This window comes from Oryzias latipes, chromosome 11 (assembly GCF_053564925.1).
Source record: "Oryzias latipes strain Hd-rR chromosome 11, Olatipes_Hd-rR_3.1".
Taxonomy (NCBI): Eukaryota; Metazoa; Chordata; class Actinopteri; order Beloniformes; family Adrianichthyidae; genus Oryzias; species Oryzias latipes.
The window spans coordinates 12,310,251-12,338,104 of NC_136247.1; the positions used below are offsets into that span (position 1 = coordinate 12,310,251).

The 27,854-nt window shown below is 40.3% G+C and overlaps 1 protein-coding gene across 4 annotated transcripts; it reads left to right on the forward strand.

The window, feature by feature from the left end:
- Window positions 1-38: 38 nt before the first annotated feature.
- Window positions 39-26,755, forward strand: zmym4.1 (zinc finger MYM-type containing 4, tandem duplicate 1). 4 transcript variants are annotated; one of them, XM_023959975.2, is made up of 29 exons: window positions 39-570; window positions 2,847-2,979; window positions 3,539-3,664; window positions 5,891-6,431; window positions 8,338-8,418; window positions 9,020-9,066; window positions 9,212-9,349; window positions 9,878-10,101; window positions 10,195-10,363; window positions 12,616-12,819; window positions 14,439-14,589; window positions 14,667-14,782; window positions 15,397-15,579; window positions 16,456-16,606; window positions 16,682-16,854; window positions 16,929-17,073; window positions 18,992-19,087; window positions 19,189-19,217; window positions 19,396-19,546; window positions 20,649-20,761; window positions 20,931-21,156; window positions 21,255-21,491; window positions 21,638-21,747; window positions 21,840-22,011; window positions 22,082-22,233; window positions 23,631-23,745; window positions 23,821-24,069; window positions 25,484-25,613; window positions 25,697-26,755. In XM_023959975.2, the coding sequence occupies exons 1-29, from the start codon at window positions 506-508 to the stop codon at window positions 25,932-25,934; spliced, it is 4,665 nt and encodes a 1,554-aa protein (XP_023815743.1). In that variant the 5' UTR covers window positions 39-505; the 3' UTR covers window positions 25,935-26,755. The 4 variants fall into 4 exon arrangements, with proteins under 4 accessions (XP_023815743.1, XP_078810931.1, XP_023815744.1 ...); XM_078954805.1 differs by having other exon boundaries at window positions 9,020-9,057; XM_023959976.2 differs by lacking the exons at window positions 39-570; window positions 2,847-2,979; window positions 3,539-3,664 and adding an exon at window positions 3,784-4,046.
- Window positions 26,756-27,854: the final 1,099 nt, after the last annotated feature.

Consider the following 27,854-nt stretch of genomic DNA (forward strand, 5'->3'; position numbering starts at 1 on the left):
GGCCAGCCTCCAGAGGCAATTTGAGGTACTGCATCACTTGGTACTTCCGGTTTTGCGTCACGATCAGAAGCGAAAAACCGGGGTTTGGCACCGCCCCCTTTTTTTTCTTTCTTGAATTAAACTTTTGCGGACGAATATGGCTGCACCATTTTCGCCCTTCAAAAAACTACAGATGACGTCAGGGATTAACGTCCTAGTTTTTATCATTTAGTCAAAAAGCGGAAGTTCCGCCCCTCAGACTCCGTCGATGATGCTAACTGCTACAACATGCACTGTCGTTAGCTTGTTTGTGGTACCTAGCTGCATCGTAAGCTAAGCTTGCTCCGAGCGCGCCTTTTCGACATGTTACATTCATTTCTAACACAGATGGCTCAATGCTAACGCCGCATTTTGCATTTTAGACCATTTGTCTTTTTTACGTTCATTATTACAGCAACAAAAACACAATTCCGCCGCCCCCTCCCCATTTTTTTTGCTATATCCGACGAACAAATCATAAACTGAAATGGCTTGCTGTGCTCCGAATTGTTCTAATAGACACTCGAACTCTGGTTTGATCAGTTTTTTTCGGTAAGTGCAATGTTTGACTTATGTTTCTTTGCTATTTCGTATTTATTTTGTAATGATGGTCAAGACATAACGAACTTTTTATGCTATAAGAATCATCCCTCTACTCAAAAGATGATAACTAGCGTCTTTCAAAGTGTTGCACATTAGCACGATTTTAATTTTTATTAGTCTATGTAGTTGTCATTTATTGTGATAGGAGGGCACTTATTATATTGTGTATAATAAAATAAACCAATCAATATGATATTACAGAGTAATATTATAAACCAAGCGGAGTAAATGCGTTTACATTAGAAATCTGGTCATGCAAAAACCCTGATGGTAACGCGCTTCAGTTCATAAATCTCGTTGAAAATACTCGAATTTAGAGATTAAAGACCTCCGGCAGACCTCTTCGGCATTTCTTCATCAATACTCTGCGAAGAAATTCACTTTCCACTCACTTTCTGATCACATCTGGACTATTCTCATTTAAGAAATAAACGTTTGACCCCTTAATTGAAGAATATAAAACAAAATCGACAACCAGGTCTTCTTGCTAGAATATCTGTGAGAAAATAGTGTTTATCGCATTTTTATAGAAATTAGATAACTGCTATCATGTGCAAAAATCACCAGATTCTGAAAGTTTATTTGTTGAATTTGATTTCTTTGTGCTTGAAAATAGGCTTAAAACAGTTTACTACAAAAATGTTCAAATGGATTTCATATTTCCATAAACAATAAAGGTATGTATTTGCATTCTTACAGGCTTGACAGCTTTCTTCAAACAATTCTAAACAGCGAAGGGGGGTCTAAGGGCAGGGATGCCAGTATAGCTTAGTCAGTTTGTTAGTTCATTTTAGTATTTTTCTATTGAACTCTTTGTATTCGGCATCCTTTTGATTTCATGTTTTACTTCGAAGCCCATCAAGACGACTGTTGTTGTGATTTTGGGCTATAAAAATACAATTGAATTGAATTGAAAAGATCAACTTTTTTCAAGGAAAACAAAACTTCGGAGGTGTGAAAGTTGTTTTTTGGTTTTAAACTGGGATTTCGTCCTCAAAGCCTTCACTGTTTTACTTTATTTGTTCCATATATAGTTCTTGAGTCTGATATGAGCTTAGGCTACCTTCAGTAAAGAGATTATAAATAGGAAGTATTGGGGTTTCACTAATGGAATCCCCCTCCCCCACAAATTAATTATTGCATTAAAAAAAAGATTTTATGTAAAATGTCGACACTGCCCTCACATCCCTAACCTAACATTATCAATGCAACAAAAATGGTGAGCAATATTAAAGCTATCCAGCCGTACAATTTTTTGACCAGATACCACCTTGGCCGAGGAAAACGAAGACGTGCATGGATTTAGTCATCCACAAGTGGATGCATCAGAATGGAGCAGAGCAGGGGGCTTGATAATTGCTGGTTGTAGCTTATATTTCACAAATATGCACTTTTTTTCAATGTCAATATTTTCGTCAGCTGCTGACTCGCCGTGGTTTGAATAAAGAAATACCGCGATGCATTTTTAAGCTTAAAGGGCCTATACTATGCAATTTTTTTAAAGCATTCTATAGTAAACAATATCCATATATATGATAATATATTGTATTTGGAACACTAAAGAATAATTTTTCTTAATGAAACACGAGTTATTTCCGCAGTTAATTTTAAGACTAAATTGTAAGACAACTCGAACTCCGAGGCACCGCCTTTCGCTTCATGTTATGACATCAACCTAGAGTCGGCCGTATCAGCGTATCTGTGTATCGCCCACAAAAACAAATATCTCAACTTTTGCAAAGATGGGTGTGCATATTGTGCATATAAAAGGAAACTTGGCTCTGTGGGGAAAGTGTGTGTGTGTTAGCCTTGGGGCGGTGCTGGCAGTGCAGACTCTTCCTGGAAGGGGCTGTTCTCATTGGTCTACTTCACAATGTGAGAACCTGCTTGTTTTCTTGGGTTGGGAGGGGCTGGTTTTTCATGAGAAATGAACATCATAAAACACTTAGAAACTCAAAAATAATGATTTTGCATGGTATAGGCCCTTTAATTCTGTTTCTATATGTCCTCCGTCATCGGAAAAATGCCACAAGATGTTAAAAACACCAAAAGCACCATATTCATTAAAGTGGGACTTTTAGGGTGCCTTGTTTCACAGAGCAAAATTAAGAATGTACAACAAGCAGTTGCCCTCTGACCTTTTATTTGTGTTATTCTGAACTATCTAAGGTAGGTTGTGTTGTGCGCTGAGATTTCACAACGTGTTTGTTTTCTCTACTGATAAGTTTCCCATTAGGAGATGCTGTCCGATTGGACAAGTGGATGAGGAACATGGGTAGAGACGATTGGGTTCCGAAAAGGAATTCCCGGTTGTGTAGTGTCCACTTCAATGTTCAAGATTTCATCATGGACTACAAGGTACTTTTTTTTTCCTCACTGTTTTACTTAATGTTTAGCATGTGTGTTTAAATGAGATGGCTCCTCCTATGAGATATTTTAGCTCCTTTGGCCGAAAATCACATCATTGAAACTCTTTTTTTTTCTTCAAATCTATGCAGAAATTACATTTGCATATTTTTTTTAAATAAGCATAACATTTTTTAAATTTCAGATTATATTACTTGGATCACTCAGAAATTGATATTAAATGTGTATGTATCCAGATGGGAAAATACACAGGCTTTAACCCTTATGCTATCCTATGGGGTCAAGATGACCCCACCCTTACATTGACATGTTCTCCCTACCATGATAAAGGTGGAAAGATTTCATGTAATCCATGGACATCAGTGAAGATCACAAATCATTGAAGAAAAAAGGTTTAGCACACTGTCTAGTGGGTTTAGATGTGCCTAGGATAGCACAAGGGTTATTAATAGGGTGTCCTAATTTTTTCACATGCCTGTAAATTTCAATATCATCACATTGTTGAAGTTAGAATACATTGAAGAAAATCCTCTTGTCTTTTTTTTTCTAGGGTAGAATGACTCTTAAAGACACAGCTGTTCCGACTATATTTCTGAAAACTCAGAGCACTGGTTGCAAACGTGGTCGCAGACGTGGTCGGTCTGATTACAGGAGACTGGTGAACGAAAATCAGAAGGTAGGCTGTATTGCTGCTTGTCAATATAATATGTTAAATCTTGCACACAATTTTTTTCTTCTTATTTTAAAAAAAAAAAATTTTCTGACAACCTCATGCTGCAAAAAGTGTTTGTGAATGCAAAGGGAATGTGCAATAATCATCCACACCACATGGTGGCGGTAGTGCTCACATTCGAAAAAAACAACGAAGCGCGGCTCCATGTGCTGCACTCAATTGCTCTGTGCTCGTTCATTTTGCAGTTTTAAAGTATAATTTGAACGTTTTCTAATTGCATTTTACGTTTGAAAGCCATTGGTTTATTTAAAACAACAACAACAACATGGCGGCAACAGAAACTGCAGAAGGACCCCAACAGCGAGCAAAACGAGCCGCTGGCGCGGTAATTTTTTGCATCGATCTGTCTCCACTTCCTTATAACACATAGAAGCTGCTCCTGAAAATCCTGTGTGGTGATGATGAATGACTTTGTTCGGGAGTCAGATAGCAGGCGCTGCTGGACACACGCTCGCAGACTTGTTGTTTACATTGCTAGCGTTAGCTTTGCTAAAGGTGGAAGTGCTTTGCTGTTCTCAGTAATTGCAGCTAACTTGCGCCTTCGGGGCTACGGCATCACAGAAGAATGAGTTTAACCTTAAAGCGGTTAAGGCTTAACCGCTCTCTATTCTGTCTGCGGCATTTTCAGCTGCGGGTGGTTGCGTGCCTTGCGTGAAAGCAGGGCATCAGCTGCTGCTCACTTTTTCTGTCCCTCAATGAAATTGAGAAACTATAATAGCCCACAGTGTTGTCAGAACATGCGCCCCAACGGAGAGTTGTGCTGCAAAGCTCTTGTTAAGAGCAAACTCTGTCAAGTTTAGTCCAAATCTCGCGAGATCAACAAACGTAAACCTAGGATGACTTAACCACGTGTACAACGAAAACACTGCATTTGCTTTTCTACAAAACAACATACACATTTATTTTTTAATTGTTTACCATGTCATACTGACTTTTAGGTTGTATTCAGACTGTACACATTTGGTCTGCTTAAAGTGAACCAGAGTTTATTTCCCTCCATAATCAGGAACAAATTTTCAGTCTCAATAATACACCCACGCAGACCCTGGTCAGGGACCAGGAAACCCTCATGAACCCATATTTTAAGGTGGTGTCGGTTAGTTTCTAATCAGACTGAGGCCGGGTTCCCTCTAAATTTCCTCAATCTGAATGGGCTTCATGCTCGGAACAACTGAACCGAAAAGGCCACGGGATGTAAACAGAGTAGGAACCATGATGATGAGACACAACAACTCATTGAAATTTGGTCAGATGAATAAAGGCTCATTAAAACAAAATTTAACAGGATACAGATTGTTTCTCACACTATCTTCCCGTGTTTAGGAAGAGTTTTCCCCATAAACACTTCCTAAGCACCTACCTTTTTGTTTGTTTCCCCGGTAACCGCCTTGCAGCATGCCTCTGCCATACCAACCATAGTAGCAAGTAAAAAGTGTTGTACCTGATGTTGATTCAGACGTTCAAAATAGTCAGCGAAATATAAAGTTTGAATAAGTGAGCTATACCGACAAGGATTGCAGAAGGACTTCCATTACTCTTTCTCTCGTTGCTTTGCTCTGCCCTGGTAATCCTGGCCAATGATTAAATAGATCTTTAGTCAGATGGTTTTGTTTACAAGCTTTAGTTTGAAACAGAAATGTCAGATTGAAATACAGTCTGAATACAGACCAAACGTAAGGTTCCGGACTCGAACCGGACCAACAGGCTGTTACAATCTGAATATACCCTTAGTTAAACTGAAAGTATAACATTTTGTTATGTTATTAGAAGTTCTGACCTGCTTATTTAATTTCCTGTAAACTAATTAACTTTACCTAATAAATTCATAACCTAAAATCTAAACTCAAAGTAGATCATTCACAGTTGAAATCAGTTCTTCACTGTCTGGTCTCTGCAAGGATCTCTGCCCTGCATTTTCACCATGTTTCCCTCCTCCATCTCACTTTATTCCTTCCATTGGGATGTTTTTGTGCGTCTAAGCCATGAAATCCAGTCCTAAATAATCCTATATCTGCTTTAAAATTCCATAAACAAATGATGGATGTTATTGGAAGAAACTAATGAGCAAAGAAAAAAAACTACATCGTTTTGATGCTTTGAATTTTTTCAGTTATTACTTTCAGAATCCTGCAGTTTGAATACAACGTCATAGTTTTTTCTTTTTTACAGGAACTGGAAGAAACAGAAGGAGAGTCAGTCTTAGAATCTGAAGTATTAGTGGACGTTGAAGACACCGAAACAGGACCTTTTTCCTCCAGACTTTTTGAACTGGAGGATAAATCTGTTGAAAATCAGGACAGTCAAGAAACAAACCATAACAATAGTGCTGCAGAGGCTTTCATCCCTGCTGAATCTGAAGACCTAGAACAAGTGGGCATGGTTGGCGATGCTCGATTGGAGACACAGGAGTTACAAACGTTGAAGAAGCCTGTAAAGCAGGACAGCAGTTCAGAAGTTCTGCCTGCAGGAAAAACAAATGCTGACACAGCTGAGTGCAGGAATGACAAGAGGCCAACAAATGACAATCCAGATGAGGAAGGTGACAGCTCATTCAGCAACAAGTCCTCCTGCCAGAAGCCCGTGGTTTCAACGGCAGACTTGGATGAGATGATGGACATGGGTATTGTGGAGCAGATTGACCAGGAGGCTCAGATGAAAGAAGAGGAACAGAGGAGTTTGGACAGTCAGTCAGCTTCTAACTCAAGTAAAGGTACCAGAAAACACATTTATTTTAGAGAAAATAAGCAGACATGCTCTCTTCTCTTCATTTCTTGTCAAATTTATTTTTCAGTAACTTCAACCTCTTTTATTCTCATTTGTTCATACTGCTAACCACTTTATACAAGATCACTTTAAAGTCCCCCTCCAATCAAAATTCAGTTTTTAAAATTTTTGTCATGTACATGTGTCATTTTTCTTATGAAAGAGAGCAAATGTAATAAAAAACAATTTTATTCTTGCATTTCTGAGTATTTCTCATCTCAAATCGCTGTCAATCAAACTGTCGTAAAGCAGCTCGGTTTGAATCAATGAGTTGTGATGTCACAGCGGCCCTGGGGAGCATGCGCATTACGCAAGCCCCCTGATCTGACCCGTCCAGCTTGCTCAAATGCAGGTGTGGGAGAAGAGAAGATGGCACATTGCTGTATTCCTTGCACGTATTTTAAGCGCCTCCAAGGCTGAATTTTCTTGTTAAAATTAAACTTAAAAGTTCAATTCCCAAGTCATTTGTATTCTCTTTCTGACCGAGTTTGAAGGTTTTTTGTCCTGCATTAACCAGAGAAGGTCAAAATATAAAAAGGATAAAATCAGGGGACCTTTTTTTATTATTGTATTGATGAAAATAGGAAAAATATAAAGATCAGGAGGGCTGAGCAGGCGGGCTCCCCATCCCACAGCGGGTCTCTGTCTCGCCGTCAGCTCGCCTCCCGCCCGGGAGCCGGCATAGTGATTGAGATTGCTCCATGGGCCCTGTGACAGCCTGTCCAGGGTGTACCCGCCTTCACGGGGCTACTCGGCTCAGCACCAAACCACCACGCCCATGTAGATGAGATTTTGGAAACGGGCTTCACATGGGCATGAAATATGGCTTTTAAAGACATTTGGGTTGTAGGATTTTGGTTAAAATAATAAAAATAAATATTAATTGATACTTTATTTATCCCACAATGGGAAATTCTTCTCCGCTTTTGACCCATCCCCTGGGGGAGCGGTGAGCTGCAGCTGAACTGCGCTCGGGAGGCAGTAGCGTTAAGGGTCTTGCCCAAGGACCCCACTGGCTGATGTTAATTGGTCGCCATTGATATGGTAATTGCCCCCACTACCATTGTTTAATCGAACCCTGGATTCCTGCGTGGCAGCCATCTTTATAATCATGAGTAAAACACCACTGAGAATGTTTTTATATTAAAAAAATGTCAAAGGGGGACTTTAAAGCAATTGATGTGACGGAAATGAGCCCAACAAACATGTAGGAAATGCTGGTTAACAGTTAAGAGAAGTTAAACAAAAATTCATCCTTGACTTTTAGAATAGACAGGAAAGCTAAAATTTCTGAACTTTTCCCATTTTTTAATTCTTCTTTCAGCCTTATGATATGATGCTTTAAAGAAATAAAAGAAAAATATATTATTGTGTAATCAAATCAGTTTTCTTTAGTAGACATTTAACTTTTCTTTCCTGGCAAAAATCAGGTTTTAGTTTTTAATGTAAGAAATTTAATTTGATCAACAGCTTCTTTTTTTGATCACAAAGGACTTTGAAGGTTTATTTAGACAAATCTTTCAGGTCTAACTCTGGAAATTCACTGAAATATCAATTGATTTTGACTGGTCGTGAATCAGGCTCAAAATCAGATCAATCCATAATTTTCGCTGCGATATTCAGCCCTATTGAGATTCTGTTAAACTTGGAAACAGCTTTTAAGGAAGCCTTCCTCACCAAAATTGTGGGGTAATAGCCTCGCTAGCCTTTTTGTGAAAGAATCTTCAAAGTCTAAAAAGAAATTTAGAGAATCCACAGACACCAAAGGATGAGAAACCTATGAATTTAAGACCAAGGGAAAATTTAATTTAGCTGTTTAGAGAAAAGTTCTGTGCTCTTTTGACCTTTCTCAGACGACCAGCTGTCTCCGGAGGAAGAAACTGACGTGAAACCAACCGCCTCCGATTTAATGCAGTCTTCGGAAGCCAATGCAGGTGAGTGACGTCAGAGCTCAGGTGAGTTGGTTTTACTCAAAAACCAGCAACTGTAGCTGACCGGCTCATTTGACTTTCAGTCTGTAGTTTTGTCCATATAGAGAAAAACAGCAACATGTGACTGGATGTTCCGAAAGTCACCAAAATCATGAATGTGAATTTCACAGTAGTCACAGTAAGCAATAAAGTTTTGCAGAAAGATATGAACGGACCAAGAAAAACACTCTCTTTCCTCCCTCATAAGCTGTTTTGGCTGTGCATCAGTGTCTGTCCTGCCATCAAAAACTCTCTAAATGCTCACACTTTTATGTTCTTTGTATTGTATTGTTTTAGAATATTATTGTTTGGAGTTGGCTTGGAACATCAAGTTTTGTGAACGGATTGTATCAGATTACTCCAATCAGATATTTGATGACAGATGAGATATTTCTTTATTTTTTAGGGCTTTCATGTTTTGCTCCTCAAATCCTTCAGTCTTTACAGGATTTTTTTAATAGAGTAAAAGAAGTAGAAATGTAAAATCTATGATGTTTTTTAAAATTTTATTAGGGTTTCATTGACAAAAACAGTATGTTGTGTTTTAACTATTTTTTGCACGCAGGAGGAGACGATTCATCGCCCCAGATGATGCTGAACGGGGTAAAAGAGGTTAGATTGCCTCTAAGTAAAACTAAGATTGTCTCTTCCATTTGTGATATATATATATATTTTACCTGTTTGTTGGGACTTATAGATTTACAACTAGCATTGGAAGCTACTATTCTAAAACAGATTTTCTGTCTTCCATTTTCAGAAGAATTTGTCTGCTTCATCCCAAACACTCGAGGCGTCTTCTCCTCCCCCTTTGGCCAAAGTCAAGGACGAGCCGGTAGACGAGGAGTACGACCAAGCACTGGTGTCTTCTGTGTCTGTCAAAGATGAGCCTGTCAAGGTATCATAGATAATGAAAGTGTTTGCATGTTCACATTTTCAGGACATCTTTTATCTTGTTTCTTTTTTGTTAAAACTTGACTCACTCAGACAAAAAACGCTCAAAAAAAGAAGTTTTCCATTGAAAAATTAAGTTGATTCATTTAAACTAGGGATGTCAAAAATTATATATATACATAATCGTGTGAAAAAAGGTTTAAAAAAAGCTTCAGACCATGAAAGGTCAAAAGGCGGAAGCAGTCAGATTAAAATAAAAAAGTTGCATTGACATGAAAACCTCAATTTGTATGAAAAAGGAATGTGCATTTTTTAATATTGGCACATTCCTTTATACATATTGATATGTTTTCTATAATAGTTTGTTAGATTTCCTTTGCACTGAAATTGAGACTACACCAATTTCGTTGTCCTGTGACAGTATAGGCATTCTATTCTAGCAAATCTTTAGATAATCCATTTTTTTATGTACAATATATACTTTTGCACTTCTTTTTGCAACACAGTTCTAACTTGGTTCTGTCTCCTCCAGGAGGACCTAAAGATTGGATCGGTGTTCTCTGTGACTCCAGCAGGAGACCTCCAGTCCAGCTCATCGCAGCACATGTTCTGCTCCCACTGCGGGAAACACTTGGTGAAAGGGCAGACTGCGTTCCAGAGGAAGGGCTCGCCAGCGCTCTTCTGCTCCACCATCTGCCTAGAGACACATTTGCCCGCTGCCAAAGGAGCCACAAAGATGTGCATTACCTGCCAAAAGTGAGTTCCACACACATTGTCTAGTCTTATCTACGAATAAACGCAGGATGTAATGTCTGGGATGAACAAAGTTGGACTCTTTCATTCTCTCAGGGTAATATTTCGGCCTCAAGACGTCATCCTGGCTCCAGATGCAAAAGGAGCCATGCAGAACTTCTGCAGCCAGAGCTGCCTGACCTCTTCCAATGCTAAGAAAAGCAGCAGGCTGGCCCAAAACCAACAGAACCAGTTCCTCTGCAGCATTTGCACACAATATGGCACTGTGAGTCCAACACAGAAAGATGTTCTATGATGCTGGATTCATTAAACACTCTTGCCTTTCAGGATTAACTTAATTTTGTGCTCCAACACTGCTGATTCTTTTACAAACATACTGGGCCGATTTATGGTGGATTTTGGGAGCAGAGAAATGAACTTTTTCACCAGAATTAAATTTACTGAACTAATTTGAGTGATTTTAGTGTCTAAATTTGTCTATTAACAGGTTTCGGCCTGTTGAGGAAAATGTATAAATAAATATATATTTTCAACTTAGAATTTTATTATGTCAATTAAGTTTTGATGTTTTTCTCTGAGGTTTTTGTAGTTGCATCAACATACGTTTGTAGAGATTGATTTATTTGCTGTTCTATTGTACGGATGGATAGTTAACTAAAAAAAACACAGAAAAAAAGCTAAAAACGCAGTTAAGAAGAACCCAACTATAAATAAAAATCAAATAAAATGTTGGAATACAGTAAACCCTTGTTTTTCGCGGGGGTTACGTTCCAAAAAGAACCCGTGATAGGCAAAATCCGTGAAGTAGAAACCTTTTTTTTTAACAATTATTATACAATTAAATACTCTATTATACATTGATAAGAAAGAACAAACCATTTTACAGGCTCAAGCATTTGTTTCACAAATAAAAGTACTTTAGAAACGTTTTTTTCAACAAATAACTTCTGTACTGTACTGTCAAATAATAATTTGAATCATCGATGTGAACAGAAGGCTTCAAATTGCTGAGATTAGCCCCGCCCACCGCGACCAGAGTACCGTAATTGGATTAAACGGGAGAAAATTTAAAATGATTTTGAAAAAAATACAAAGTACAGTGGGACAAATAGTGACTCAGGTGTATTTCACTGCTGTTCAGACTGAGCCGCTGCATCCCGACTCCACTCTGCAGTGTTTTCTTCTTTTGAAGCCCGCGAAAAGTAAACCGCGTTATAGCGAGTGATCACTGTAATAGACAAACTGAAAAAATGTATTTACTTTTAGGTTTTCTCAGCTCCATTTCCAGCACTTTGGAGCCTCACAGTCGAACTCAGCATTAGTACATGGCTGTTTTTTGTTGTAAGTCCAGAAAAAAAATGAGCTCGATATTCCTTTTAAATCTTTTTGCCAGACAGATTTGAGGAAGTGTTGCGGCTAAACAGCATTAAGGGCCGCCGTGGGCTAAGCTCCGGCTTCTCTGTCAGACGCGCGTCCAATAAAAAGTCCAACGTCTGCCTCGCTGCAAAGTATTTATTTTCTCCTTTTGCAGGTTTCCAAGCCATACAGTTCTTACGATCGACAAATTAAATATTTCTGCAGTGACAGACGCGGTCAAAAAATTATGTGATCACTGCGGCTCACCCCACTTCCTCATCCATTCATGTGCTTCATCAGTGAGTCAGTGAGCACCTTTCAAAATTCGTGCCACACACTCCCCCAGTGACACACCCACAACCTGGCTGATGACGCAGCGCTTTACCTGTGCCACCTCCTTTTGGCTCCTACAGGCAGTGTGGCGTCTTCCTTCGGTTGTTCACTTCCCCGGTCGGACCCCCAGAGCCTCCATAGTGGGTTAATAAAGAATCATTCATCTTCTTCTGGGGAAACCTTCTTTTATTACAGTTCTTTCACTCTGTATAACAAACATAAACACACACCCCCAACACACTTTCGCTGCTCTTGCTCTCACTCTCTGCACGCACTCCCTCCTCCTCCTTACACACACATGCGCGCGCGGTTTCGGCACATTCACATCCTCAATATACAACACAGTGTGGCGGCCTGGGGGTTAGCCCCGCCTTCAGCCCCTAAGACTCATGGGAAGTGGGGAATCGTGGGTGTACAGTTCCTCACCATGAATGAGGTGGCTGTAAGCAGAAGTGACTTCCATGCTGTTTGGCTGTTTGTGAGTGTGTTTTAAATAAATAGGCTACACTGCCGGAAAGGAGTATATGCAACCTGCGTTTGCTTCTCTCTCTGAGACAGTTGGAGACATGCAGAATGTACATTACATTTTTAAACGTGGATGTTTAAACGTTGGCGCATGCGGTTAATAAACCGGTGCGGCTTGTGCGTGTATGAAATAGATAACCATTTAGAAATGTAAAAGGTGCGGCTTGTAATCAGGTGCGCTCTATAGCCCGGAATTTACGGTATTTAAAAGGGTTTAAATCTGTATATTTTATACTTTTTAAATTGTTGTTGACCTGCGTGGACGCTGAAATAAGCAGTTTGTATCTTGATGTTATTTTCCAGACCAAGCATGAGGTGGTGTTGAAAGGAGTCGTCCACAAGATGTGCAGCGATGTGTGCTTCACCCACTTCCGTAACCTCAACAGCCTGTCCATGTCCGGTTGTGCCAGCTGCGGATCGTGCTCCCACAACAAGCCGCTCATGCTGAAGATGGAAAGCAGCTGCAAAACCTTGTGCAACACAGAGTGTTTGGCCAAATTCAAAGAGGTTTGGGTCTATTTTTTCTGTGACAATGGAAATTTGATTTGTGTTGACAAACGTTTTCATGCAGACACATTTCCACAAATATTCTGACAGCTGTTTTGTTAACCTGACAGACATCTTGAAAAATGGGCATCATCTTCAAATGATGAGATCTAGCTCTCATAAAACTTTCCTCTGATGTTGAAGGTGGTTCTTAAAGGCTGCTACATACAATTTGCGCGTATTGCACGGATTAATATTGGTCAATATACGTGGAAAAAGTGAGATAGGTTGTTCTTTATGTGAAAATGTGCACGTGGATCACGAATGAACCATGTTAAAACCACGGAAGAAGTACGAATAAACCAAGCAAAGAACAAGGAAAGCAACTCAAGTCTGGCCCCAAATTCACTGAAATTCCCATGGATGACACCGTGAAAATAGCGATTGAGTTGAGCAAGATCCACGTAAAAAACGTATGAATCAGTAATAGATACTGCATGTAACACAAAGGACTTGCGCACAGGTATGCTCGATCTGCACATGGTCGGCGGGGTGGGAGCTTGGCGTCTATTACGCCCGCAAAGTGGATACAAAAGTAGATTACCATAACCAAAAGGATCTGTGGTCCTCATTTCGGAGCTCCAGTATCAATATTGCCCTTGATCCACTCTACGTTTGATCCCTGACCTCACCCAGACGGTTCTTCGTCGTCTCCTTCTCCGATCCAGGAGCTGCTGGAGCTGAACCAGATGGTTATTATGCTGCTGAAGCCTGAGCACGAGTAGTTCTCGCCTTTGGGGGGGGTCATGATGATCTATTCTCCAACTTCTATGCAAAGATGTGTTCTCATGTATGTAATTTATGTGTACCGTACATGCCACATAAAAGTTATACATCAGTGCTACATGCGTGTAAAGTCCGTTAGCCATATATGGACAGCACTGAACTGATCACTTTTGCTCCCTACAAACATTTCTGCTTGTGGATTCTCAACGTTTTTCTCAAAGCCCCCAAATTTGCTGCAGTTGTACAAAACTTTTTGGTTCCACTTTTTCCAAGGTTTCTCTGTCAGTTAGGCCCGTGTTCTCAAGGTTAGAACTTTGCGTTGTTTGATTACTGGTCAAATTTTCCTGTTTTGTGGTAGCAACTGTTGATTTTTACGTGGGGTAAAACAGCCTTTCCTTTCATCTTCTACAACCCGGTTCTGTGGTATCACACTCAACATGTGCTGGTGCTTGTTGAGCTGCATGCTCAAAACCCCTGGAAGCTCAGACGTTTCTTGCCTGAAGGAGCTTCTGATGTTGTAGACTAGATCTGCCTAAAGCTGATCCTTACAGTTTCTGGTCGTTGTCCTCTGGTCTCAGCCCATTACCATTACCCAGCTGTTTACCTGCATCTGTATTATTGTGTTTTTCTTGGGCGTTTAAAAGAGGAATCCTGTAAATGTGGAGAGTAGAGCTCAAGGATTATCAAGGGAAATTGCAAAACCAAGCCTTGGATTTAAAGACAAATGCAGATGCTTGTTCCTTTATCAATGTGCAAGGAATCTTTGTGATTGGCACAGTGAAGGATTTTAATTTTGCTTATTTTATTATTCTTTTAAATGTATTTTATCCCTGTGTCTCTCATTTGTTGTACAGAAAACAAAGATAAGTCAGCCGTGCACGATGTGCCGCACCCCCCGTCTGTTGGGACAGATGATAGAAAACAAGAACGCGGACGACTCTGTGAATCTCTTCTGCAGCACCAGCTGTGTGATGGCCTTTAAAGTCCAGTCTGTCAGCTCCTCAGGTATTGTAGAGCCGGTTCATGCACTGCTCCTCTTTGTTCTCTGAAAACTCAAAAGTGCCGTCTGTCTCCCCTTAAAGGCGCTCAAATAAACTGCGACAGCTGCGGAAAAACCACGGTGCCGTCCTACCACCTGGCTATGTCGGACACCTCCATCAGGAACTTCTGCTCTCTGCAGTGCGTCATGGCTTTTCAGGTAGTTCCTTCAATACTTAAGATGTTGCCGTAACCCTTGTGCTATCCTAGGCACTTTAACATTGGGAGTTGGGTCATCTAGACCCACTAGACAGTGCTCTGAACCTTTTTTCTTCAATGATTTGTGATCGTCACTGGTGTCCATGTATTACATGAAATCTTTCCACCTTTATCCACCTTTGTCATGGTAGGGAGAACACGTCAATGTAAGGGTGGGGTCATCTAAGATAGCACAAGGGTTAAATGTATCAAACATAGGTTTTGACCTATGTTGGGCGGCCGTGGTGCAGCGGTAGGGTAGTCAACCCATGATCGTAAGATTGCAGGTTCGATTCCCGCCTTGCACGCCCATGTGTTGAAGTGTCCTTGGGCAAGACACTGAACCCCACCTTTCCTCTGGTGGGAGGTTGGCGCCAGTGTTCGGCCGCGGAGCCGCCATCAGTGTGTGAATATGTGTGTGCATGGGTGAATGGGACTGTGACTGTAAAGCGCTTTGGGCCTTTGAAAGAGGATAGAAAGCGCTATATAAGTATACGCCATTTACCATTTGACCGGTTCAGCTGTTTTGCACTTTTGCTTGTCGCTGCTGACATTTGCTTTATTTCTTTTACAAAGGAAAAGTTTAAGAAGAACCAGGGAAAGGTGAACTTTTTCCAGAAGCTGCCCATCGAATCTTCTCAGACGCAAGCCGTCACTTCTCCTCAGCCCCCGCCGCAGAATTCTAAAGAAACGCTCAAACTGAAATGCTTCCAGTGCAACCAAACCATCATGTTTAAACCTGAATATTTTCAGATCAAGGTAACCAGTGTGTGGGGAGCAATCCCAGATTTTTATCATGAAATGTGAAAATGAGCTATCCAATATTTAATCAGTATGTTTCTAGAAACCGTTTTACACAGCAAACGTTTTTTCAAATGTCTTCATTTATACTTGCATATCAAAGTTTTAAAGCTGCAAAGCAGTTTTACACCATCACACTTCCACCGCCATGTCAGACTTTTGCTCTGATGTTTTTTTTTTCTTGAAAGTATTGTTAGTTTGACTCCAGATGTTGCAGGACACACCTTCCAGGATGTTCTGCTTTGCTCTCAATAGTTGGCAAAATATTTTCCAAGTCTTGGAAATCACTTAGATGCTTATATTCAAAACGAGATCTATCTTTGTTCGTGTATCTCAGCCTCTTATTGCTGAACTAAGAACTCTGACCTTTTTAGGGGGTGAGTCAAGCTTGCAGTTCCTCACATGCCCCTCTGCTTCTTTCATGACCTTCTAGAGGAGACTTCTATGTGTGCGTTTGTTGTCATTTTGATCAGTCTACTCCAAGTTTTGACAACACAGATGTGCCTTAACTGTTTTTCTGCAGTCTGCAGAAAGGCTTCGTAACCATTTAACACTCAGTTACTTCGGTTCTCATATGTTTAATGACTTAATCACGTTTTTTAAAATGCAAACATTGTCAGCAAGACTTTATTTGGCAAATAAAGTCTAAAACATTTACAGCTTAATCAGATTACTGCATTTTTTGTTTAAGTAATCAAATATGAAGATGACGACCTGTAGGGATCTTTTAGTTTTAAAGAAATTAAGAAATTGTCTGTTTTACATCAGAAAACTGGCTAACATGATAAAGCTGATGTTCATATTTTTGATGATTTCTTTTTCTGTTTTTTGAAGGACAAGATTGTTTTCCTGTGCAGCTCTGACTGCGCAAACGAGTACAAGAAGGCCAACTTTGTGATGAGCCTGTGTGAATACTGTAAGATTGAGAAGATCGCCAACGAGGTTAAAAGGGTTAATAACAAAATCTGCTACTTCTGCAGTGACGGTAAAGTCCCCTTCAGCCACGCTTGTCCTTGACTTTGAAAACCTGTTAATTCATACTCGCCTCTCTCTGAAACAGGATGTAAGCTGCTCTTTAGGCACGATCTGAGTAAAAACTGGGGCAAACACTGTCACTCCTGCGCCTACTGTCACTGCGTGTCAAAGAAACTGGTGACGGCTCAGTACGGAGGCTCGTCTGAGGAGTTCTGCTCAGAGGACTGCAGGCAGAAATACACCATGCTCTTCTGCCATGTAAGTAGGCTGCAGTGCACCCATCTGCAGCTTCTCCACTCTGGTTTTGAACCTTTAAACTGTTTTCTCTTTAGGTTGCAAAGTGTGACACCTGTGGGCGCAAAGGGAAGCTAAAGGAGAGTTTTGCTTTCCTCAAAGAGGTCAAACATTTCTGTGGCCTCGGCTGTCTCCTCATGTTCTGCACAAAAAAGGTGGCCACACAGGGAAAAATCGTCATTGGTGAGAATCTTTTCATTACAGTAGCATGGCACATACTTAAAAATACAGGTGGATCAAATTTAAAGCAATCCATCCTGCAGCCTGCTTGGATAACCAAAGAAATTCTATTACCTAAAAAGTTTTTAAAAAGTCTTCAAAATCACCTAAAGGTTAAAGAAAAAGATTATGTGGATTTGATGAAAGAAACTATTGTAAAATCATTGAAAAGAGCAGGGAATGGGGTTTTTAAAATATGACAACATGTTTATCAAAAGAAAAAACCTCAAGTAAGAAGTCTCCTTCTGGAAGCACATCATTGGCTGTGAAAAAATCTGCACTTTTTCTCCAGTTCCTGTCCAGAATCCCCCTAAAGGATTTAGAAAACCACAAAAATAGCAACTTTTGAGCACCTCCTTTTGTATGTAGAGGTCTGTGTTAGATTAGAGCTGATGAAGGAATGTGTTTATGAATGAATGTCGCTTAAAAAAAAAATAAAGATATTAAAGAAGATTCTCTAAGTTAAAAAAACAACAAAAAAGAAAAGATGTTGGTGGTAAATATATAACATTTCTGGATCTATAGTCCAGGCTGGACTGGGTTTCAGTAATTATTCGTCCATAGTTCCTACATTTGTTTGAGTGGAATTACCTAAAAACGGTGTTCATGAAGAGGCAAACATAGAGCTGTGATGGTGTGGGATTTGGGAACCAGCAGGGGGGCGCGGTGTCAATGCCCCCCCCCCCCGGCCAAAAAAACCCACAAAAAAAAACCCCGGGGGCCGCGTTGCAAACGAATACAATTACAACGCAGTATTTATTAACAAATAACAGTAACAACTAACTACTACCTATCTAACTAATGAACTAACCATATAGGTGTTTTAGAATTACTATGTGTATGTGTGTCCGCTGATCGCTCTCGAGCTGCAAGCGAGTTTCACCTGTGCTTTCTGGTACAGACATCTTCTTAGAAAATTATATATTGCCTAGTAAAAAACAGACTGCACTTTGTCACCTTTCCGTTAGCCATGAAGCCTGACACCCATGAAGAACGCGGGGCAGGAGGCTCCGCCTTTGTTTATACAGACACGGAACTTTGCGCTGCACAAAATAGTTCTCAAACAAAACATGTAGTGATATTCATCGCACTCTAACAGTGCGCGTTCATGTTTGGTGTTATGGAGTGAAGGAGAACAGTAATAAAAGGTTTCCCCCAAAATAACAGGGATTGATTCTTTATTAAACTGCTCTGGAATCCAATCCCGCACCATAAGCAGAACTTCAAAAAACAAAAAGTGCGGCGTTGAGCACCGCGGTGATGCAGTTATCGTCACACCTCTAGGCAAACATGCAAGTATCAAATATCCCACTGACAAGAATCTGTTGGAAGAAGGTTTAGAAGTTTTACTTGGTAGAATTGAGTCAAGGTTAGTAAAATGGGAAGGATAGGATCAGCCCGCTCGTGTTTTCAGGGGTGGTGAAATTTTACGATACCTATTGTGGTGAGTATTTTTATAACCCTGACAATAGCATCTATGTTTCTGAGAAATTTTCAACAGATGATATAAACACTACAGATAAGCAACTGCTCTACATTTTGCTGGAGTCGAGTCAGAAAGTCACACCACTGACCATGGAGGACTGGATGAACACTGCAGGAGAGATTTCTGTAATAAAAAGCACAGTTTCCTAGTTCAAAGTGCAGTTGTTCAAATTTGAAGAATTTGATCCAAAGTGGACACAGGCTTCCAAATCTTTTTAACCATGGTTGCTAAATCTAATCATGGAATCAATGATTCTGTGCTGTGATTGTGTTCAACCATGAAAAACTAGTGTTTTGACGAAAAACAAGAGTTGTGTTTATCTATAATGAGACTAAAAGTCTGTGAAGTCTCTGACAGTAATTGTGATGTTTTTTGTGTGTTTTTTGGGGTCATCAGGTAAGGTGGAGGAGACGCCTGTTATAGCCAACGTCATGTCTCTGGCAAGCTCATCGAAAAGCAAAACCATCACTTCTGACAGATCTGCTCAACAAAGTACAGAATTTAAAACATAGTCTGAGAAGAAAGAAACATGATTTTCTTCTCTGTTATTTAAGAAAAAAAAGGTTTTATGTAATCTTTTGTTGTTTTTATAGGTACAGTGACTAAAAAGAGCTCTGGACATGTAAGTTTGTTTCTCAAATGACATTTTTTACAATTTTGTTTCCCCAAATAAAATACATTAAAATAAGATTATTTTGAAGTTGCACTAAGATGTTAAGTGACATAGAAGCACCATATTTTGAGTCATGTTTAGTGACATTCAAAAGGCCCATATGAATGGAAGAAAATGTCTGTTTCAGATCAGCATTGCGACAGAAACTACAAAATCCCATCCTCTTCCCCATCCGGGGATAAAGGTTCTGAAGAACAAGGCTCTGCTTTGCAAGCCGCTGGTGCAGAACAAAGGGGTGTCCTGCAGGACGCAGACGGTGGATGCACAGGCACAGACAGGTGAGCCAAAAAAGGTGGGAAACCAACAAATCGGTTCCTCCAAACTGTAAAAGAGCCATGTTTTAAAACTACTGTCTAAAATGTGCATGAAACATGTTTGTTTTACCCTTTTGAAACTAAATGCATTTTTTAAACAATCATGTTTTATAAAAATTGTAATATGCATTGTAATAAAAACAGATCTGCTCATTAGCATAGCGGTATATTGTTTAAGTTTGATGTTTTATCCAGGAAAATAAAATCTTATATTAAACACATTAAAAATAAATGTGACCAAAAGATTGGAGTAAATATTTTTAATGTTTTCCATTTTAGTTTGAAACAGTTTTTAGATGGCTTTAGCATTTTGATAGGCCTTTATGTTAACTAATTAGGCCATTAAAATTTTCTTTTAGAATAAGTTGGTGTATTCTGGTTCATGTGAATCCTATTCACAAATTCATAATGTGTCTGTAACATGTAGGAAAAGAAAGTAGGAAGGAAGAAGCTGACCCCTTCAACATAAGGCAATTGGCATTGAAAATAGATAAGAAGAATGAGAAAAAAAGGTTTAAAAAATGAATGCCTATACATTGGTTTACGGTTCAGATGTATAGATATGCTGCACTAATGTTAAGTATAACTGGAATGATGAAAGTTTTTTTTTCTGGAACAAAAAAATGTAAAATTTGATTATTATTTTTTATCGCTTGGAAAAAAACTCAATAGCCAATGTTTTGGGGTCATAAGCACAAATGGACGAGTGTATTGCCTCTTTTATGGATGAATGCTTCCTCCACCCTAACATAAGAAACCTGAATGATATGTAAACTTGACTTGACTTAAAAGCTCACCTCACAGAAACTTTGTGGTGTTATCGAGTAGCCCACCATATTCCAGACAAAGTATAAAATCAACCAGATTAATTTTAAGATCTAAGTTCACGGCTGCTTTCATAATTTTGGGAGGTTTTCTACTTTTCACAGGATGCATTTTCGATTTTAAATGTTTACCAGAATGGACTGATTTTGAGTTACGGTTGCTTAAAATGCGCACTTTATCTTAGTCTAAACGAAACACCAAATATCTTCTAGGATCCATACTTCTTTTTTTAATTTTGTAGATGAAGTCCTTCCAAACATCATGGTCCTGCCAGTTCCTGTTCCAGTCTACCTCCCAGTACCCATGAACATGTACAGCCAGTATACTCCCAAACCTGTGGGCCTGCCGCTACCCGTACGTCTCTGCTGCCCCTTGAACCTGAATCCTTAAACATGTTTTTTTTACATTCTGCTGTTAGCAATATTTGGTTGTTTAATTTCCCGCTATTAAAACATCTTCTCCCAAAAGTAAAACTAATGGAGCATGTATTAGCCACGTGAGCTTGGGTTTCACTCCACTGCAGCTGCCCGTGCCGATGTTTCTGCCCGTGACGATGGATAACGCTGAGGGCATCATAGAAACCATCCAGGAGATCAAGGACAAGATTCCCTCGGATCCGTTTGAGGCGGAGCTCATCCTCATGGCTGAGATGGTGGCAGAGCAGAGTGACAAAAGCAGCAAGCCGGACACACAGAAAGAAAAACTGCTGCAAACAGAAGCAGAGAAGCAAGAAGTGCTTCCTTCAGATGGTAAGAGGAACATCAAAGGTCATGCTGAGATTCTTTCAGACAGTTTTGTTTAGACACACATCACAGACTTCAGAGTTCTTCTCTGTGCTTGTTTCCAGACCACATCAGTAACTGCAGTGACTTGGACACAGATGACCTGGCGAGTTTGCTCAACAACTGGGAGGAGGCCTCCTCTGATGCAGGAACTTGTAGGCCTGCAAGCCTGTCAGGTGCCTCCTCCTTGGAGAAGACCAGCACATTGGCAGATGCTCTTGCAGCCGAGCAAAGTGAGCCTCTCCCTGAGGCTCCGCCTCCAGGCCCCCCTCCCATGGACATTGAGGCGGACTTCACTGTTGGTGAGAGCCTGCGTTTCAGTTTTCTGTCTGTCCCCTCTTCATGGAGTCACGTTCAGCTGCAAAGTGCTGTGATGAAAGAGAAGAAGCTGTCATGAAACTGCTGCCAAGTCAGGTTAGTGTTTGATGTCTCGTGTTTTCTTTGCCAGAAACTTTGGAAACGATGGTCCAGGAAAGACAGAAGATCGACAAACCTCACAGTCCTGCTTCTGCAGCTTCACGACGACGACAAGCCCACAGAAAAGCCAGAGAAAAGAAGGTAACGGTTCTCTCACCCTTAGTTTTACTTTTACATGGAGAACTTCTAATGAAAGCATTTATGTAAAGTGCTGTTGTTCTAACCTCCCTCAGGGTCGTAAGTCACGGTCATCATCTAAAGCTTCTGAGCCAACCTCTGATAAACCCCATCCTAAAAAAACCAAAGAGATCTTGAAGCTGAAGAGCCAGTATGGAGTTGATGCGTGGAAGCGATGGATCCAGTGGAGGCAGACTCAGCCAGACCTAAAGAAGCCTCGCTTTGGCAGTATGTCTAGATCAATTTTTTCTAATTTGAACCTCCTCTGATCACGCTGAGACCATCCGTGCCCCCGCAGGTCGACAGCTGGAGCTAAAGGAGGATCTTCTGCGCTGCACCACAGCTGAGCTCAGCTACGGTCTGTGCTGCTTTGTCACTGAGGTGAAACGGCCCAACGGAGAACCCTACTCCCCTGACAGCCTGTTCTACCTCTGCCTCGGGATTCAAAAAGTAAGCCAGTCGGGCAAGATGTTGACATCTGTTGAGCTCAAAACTTACTTTAAACATCCGCTCCAAGGAAAATTGTGTTTTTAACATGTTCCTGTGGTATTTTTCTGATGATGGATGACATTTATATATATATATATATATATATATATATATAGAAAATAATGCTTAGAATCGCATTTCTGTGTATTTCTTTATTCAAATTGTTGTGAATCATGAGCAGACAACAAATGCTGTTTGAAAAAGACTGTGTGATGTAGAAAATGCATTGGGTAGGCCACAAACTCCATGCTGCAAGCTCTCAAAAATTCGCCCACAACTTCTGATGAATTTCTGATGAATTCCTGCCGCTCTGCAGAAACTATGTTCAAGAAAACGACACAGGTTTTTAAAAAAATTTTTATTACAATAGATCAAAAGTGGGACTCTGAGTGGGACTTTGAATCTGCTCAATGCAAACCAGCTGGTGACCTTCACTGCCTCTTCCTTTTTAGAGTAATGAACTAAATCAAGGAGAGGAAGTAATGTCATTTATTTGCTTTTCAGGTAGAAATCAAACCACAACAAAATTCCACAGTGCATAAAAAAGGCCAGTGGTCATCAATATGTAATCAAAAAAATCTAAACTAGCAAAACCAACTTCACCTACAAAACTGGCTCAAACAAACAGTTGAAATGACATCCTGGTCGCTTCTCAGACGTACAGTGTGTTCATGTGTTTACTGTTCAGTCCAAGTCTTCCTGGTTTTCCTGGTCTGAACATGGTCTCAGGTCTTAAATATCAAACATGCCTAAAACTGATGTTCCAGTTTCACAGATGACCAACAGATTACATAAATAATTAGAGAAATTGTGTGGTAGATGAATCCCATCATGCTTTTCATTTTACACAGAAATTCCTCTTTTTTTCTGCTTTCTCTTGTATTGTAACTCCCATCCTCACCTGTAAACATTTCTTAAGAGCTATCTTGTCATTTTTTTACTTTGTGGCTATTGCAGTTTGAGCTTACAGGGGTCTATCACAAATTTAGTTAGTATGCTTTCTTTAATTTTAAACAGTGTATTGCATTCTTTGTCTTATCCAGAATGCATTCACTTCAACATTAATCTTTGATCGCAAGCAGATTTTTGTTTTCATTCTATAATTCTGGACTTATTTTTCTACAAATGTTCAGATTTTGAGAGTTTAAAAAAACGACGAAAGTGTGACAATGTTGGTGTCTGAGTCTGTGTAGTGAGCGCTTTTACAGCTTTAAGTTGTAATAAATAAAGGTGATTATTTTGGAGGTAATTTTCAGAAGGCAACAGTATTACTGTTAAAACACAACCCCGTGGCTACAGATGAGCACATACGTGTTAAGCCAGGAAGTATGTGACGCTGTTTGTCTTTACCTCTGCAGTATCTGTTTGAGAACAGCCGTGTGGAGAACATTTTCATGGACCGTTTCTACAGCAAGTTCTCTGCAGAGTTCACCAACATGCTGAGAGGTTTCCAGCCAGCAATCACACCCAGCGGTGAGTTATTTTTTTTTTTTAGGGTTTTAATCCAGCAGACTTGTTGGTTGGAACCACTCTCCTACATCTTTGCAGGTTATGTTCATTCCCGGGTGGAGGAGGAGTTCCTGTGGGACTGTAAGCAGCTGGGGGCTTACTCCCCCATCGTCCTGCTCAACACTCTGCTCTACTTCTGCTGCAAGTACTTTGGTTTCACCACGGTGGAGCAGCACCGCCAGCTGTCTTTTGCGCACGTAATGCGCTGCACCAAAACCAACCAAGACAACACTAAGACCACCTTCCTGCGCTTCTACCCCCCCATAGCCATGAATGAAGCAGACACAGGTACCAGAGCACAAGTGTGGCGGACTCTTAACTGTGTGGGCTTTTTTATGTTTAAAATGATGGAGGATCTCTCCGTCCATCCGTCATCTTCAATAAGAGGCTCTTGTCTCTATGAGAAGCACCAAAACCAAAACAGTATCAACTAACTACTACCTATCGAACTAACTACGGTATATAGGTGTTGTAGAATGACTGTGTTTCAGCGCACTGCGTGTGTCAGGAAGGAGGGCACACAAGTGTGTTGGGGGTTGATTCTTCTGCAGCAGACCGCTCTTGAGCTGCATGCGAGTTTCACCTGTGCTCTCTGGTACAGACATCTTCTCAGAATATTATTTATTGCCCAGTAATAAACAGACTGCAGACACTTTGTCACCTTTCTGGTAGCCATGAAGCCTGACACCCATGAAGAATGCGGGGCAGGAGGCTCCGCCTTTGTTTATACAGACACTTAACTTTGCACTGCACAAGATGGTTCCCAAACAAAACATGTAGTGAGATTCATCAAAATCTAATAGTGCGCATTCATGTTTGGTTTTACGGAGTGAAGGAGAACGTGTCGCGCACTCAAGAACGCACGCAGCTTGTAATGGAAATGAATACAATGGAAGTGAATAATTAGAACACACTAAATTTGTCGTATTTCCTCGTGAGACGGAAACTTCTGTTGTAGAATGAGGATGTGCGGCTGAAACCGCACGTGTGTGTAAGAAGAGGGAGCGCGCGCACGCAGCGTAGAGGGAGTGAGAGCCGTGCGCAGTGCAAGAGGTGAGAGGCGTGGCGCAGGGAGTGAAGGAGAACACTAATAAAACGTTTCCCCCCCAGAAACCTTTGAGGTCTGAACACAGGACTAGCAGAAAAAGTAAACTATCAGCAAAGATGAATGTGTTTAATGTCTTTATTATAGTTCCAATCACGCACCATATGCAGAACTTTCAACAACAAAAAAAAAAACTAAAACTGATTCCTATTCTGGTGATGCGGTTATCGTCACGCCCTTAGTTAGAATCACACGCAAGACCATCAAGGAGCAAATGAAAGGAAAGAAAAGTTTTCTCATCTTTCTGCTTTTTTTAATCAATGGGACAGTTTAATAGTTTAAAAGAAGACATTTAAACAAAAGGGTAATTTTTTTTGTATATTTAGTAAGATTATTCAAAAACCATGGTCATAAACCAACTTTTTTATGCACAGTGGTGGTTTTTGCAGACAAAACAAGGTTCTTATTTTCAGCAGATCCTTCTGAGGCTTTTACCGGCCTTAAAATTCAATGTGGCCAACTGTCAAATCTTCAGGTTTTTTTTCTTTCTTAATTTTTTGAAAGATTTAAAAAGTATTTTAGTTTGTGTGACTGACTAGTTCATTTGAACCCCTCATTGGTCGTTTCTTGTGCAGTGAATGCATGTGTCGTCCTCAGATTCAAATGGTGTTCCAGCAAAAAGGAAGAAAGAGGAAGAGAATAAAGAGGAGATCCTGGAGATGATGGAGAACACGGATAACCCTCTTCGCTGCCCCGTCAGGCTCTATGAGTTTTATCTCTCCAAGTGGTGAGTGAGAGCCGGAGACCTTTCGTCAACCGTTCATGCTTACGTCCCTCTGGTAACATGCTGGCCTTTGTTCCCCCTCTCAGTTCGGAGCTGGTGAAGCAGCGCACCAACATTTTCTACCTTCACCCCGAGCGCTGCTGCGTGCCCAACTCTCCATTGTGGTTCTCCTCCACCCCTCTGGACGACGACACCATGGAGGCCATGCTCACCCGCATTCTCACCGTCCGAGAGCTGCACCCCAGGAGCAAGAGAAGCAGACGCGCAGCAATGCAGGACCCGCCGTTTCTACCAGACGAGGAGGAAGAGGAGGATTCCGATTGAAGAACCGAAGTGACCTTTTTTCTACAGAGATGATATAAAAGCGGAATCAGTCAGAGTGGTCCTCAGAAAAGTGTAGAGCTGGGACACATGTTGAAATGCACACACATGTTGGCACCTCACGCACACCACTGACTGCTGACTTTGTGTTCTCTTGTTGTTGTTTGTTGTGACCACAGCAACATTTGATTTGATCCATAGTTTAAGTTCACCCTGGACTTGGTGGCGTTGAATGTTTCCAGAGCGCTGGAGGTCAATAACAAATGTGATTATCAGCTACATAAAGGACATGCAGCCTATTTCAGAAATTCTGCACTTTTTTGCAAAGTTCTTTTACTTTCCATGCAATTCGTGTGGATTCACTAAACCCTGAAGTTGATTCAAGTACAAATCCTGAAAGAAAAAGCAGTTGGATGATGTTAAAAAGGAAAATTGTATGATATTTGCAAATATTCTTCATTTTCTTCCAAAGGTTTTCATCAAGTCAATAGAAACAAACATTTACTTGTTCATTATATTCCACATTTAGCCAATTCTCCATGATTTGGTTGCACAGTTGTTGCAACAGTGAATGGCTTTGATTGAAATGACACTAAAAGCTGTTTTTTTAGACAATGCTATTGAAATATTTGATCCTCAAACCAGATATTACTGTGTAGAAATGAAGCAAATTCCTGAAGATCACTGTGGAAATGTTTTAAGGTGTTTGCAAAAGCCACCTGTGTTTTGAAGAAGGACCCCACACACATGTTCATTTTGTTTGTGTTCGTCATTGTTTTGTTTTTTACTCTATACTTTTTGTATAAAAAACTAAAACAAGTAAACTGTTTATTAAAATTTATTGTGTTAATACATGCACGCACATATTGTATGTGTACAGATGAAGGGATTGCGACCCGAGGCTCTGGCACCATATGTGGCTCTAAGGCTGAAGAAAAAATAGTTTGCTTCGCATTTATTTGAATTTGAGCTATAATTTTGTTTTTACGAAGTGTCAGCTAAACTGGCAGGTTATTTACACTGCTGTTGACATAACACTAAATTTCACAAATTTCAAAAGAGTAGAAATATTGGTAAAAGCTTACTCACAATATCCTATTCTGCTCAACTTTAATTGTTCTGAGGGAAAGTGCTATGTATAATTATAGAGTTATTGATTTTCTAATGGATAGCAAACCATTTTAGTAATGTTATTATTCATGTGTTGCTGTAGACATTTGAAGTAAGAAGGAAAAAGGTGGAAAATCTACCAAAGTGACATAAGTTAACAACAGAAAATACAATCTTCCTTTTTGGGCGTTTAAAGGTTTACTTAAGAGTAAATATGCTGCACTTTTAAAATGTTCATAGAAACTCGCCGGTCAAAAGAAAAAAGCAATATCATACTTTTATTTAGAAGAACTGCCAGACCAAAAACTAGTCTGGTGTTTTTCCAAAGAGAACCATCAGGTGCATAAGGTCCCTTCCCCCCATAGGGGGCGCTTTGCAGTATGTCCATGTGCCAGCCCCAACTGTAACCCTTGTTCGATCCTACCCCCCTTTCTTACATTGACGTGTTATTCCTACAATGACAGGTGGATAAAGGTGAAGAGGATTTCATGTAATCCATGGACACCAGTGAAGACCACAAAAGAAAAAAGGTTCACCGCACTGTCTTGTGGGGCCTAGATGACCCAACTCCCAATGTTAAAGTGCCTAGGATAGCACAAGGGCTAGCTAGACTAAGGCGGGAAGGGCTACTGTCAACAACAGTATAACAAGTATTCTAGGTGATGTGTGTTTTGGGACGAGCAACATCACAATGTAGCATCTTCTGCCCTTAGTGTCCCTAAAACTCGCCCCTATTCTTCTGGTTCTCCACTGCCCTCCCATGATCAAGTTGTAAATCGTCGTTGATTTTTCACTGTCGGGACTTGTCTGTGA

Excerpts from the sequence above, each read along its gene's own strand:
- zmym4.1 (XM_023959975.2), top strand. The coding sequence starts at position 506 with ATGGCTTGCTGTGCTCCGAATTGTTCTAATAGACACTCGAACTCTGGT. Across the intron at positions 19,547-20,648 it reads GGATGCACAGGCACAGACAG|ATGAAGTCCTTCCAAACATC; the intron begins GTGAGCCAAAAA and ends TTAATTTTGTAG. Across the intron at positions 21,157-21,254 it reads AGAAGTGCTTCCTTCAGATG|ACCACATCAGTAACTGCAGT; the intron begins GTAAGAGGAACA and ends GCTTGTTTCCAG.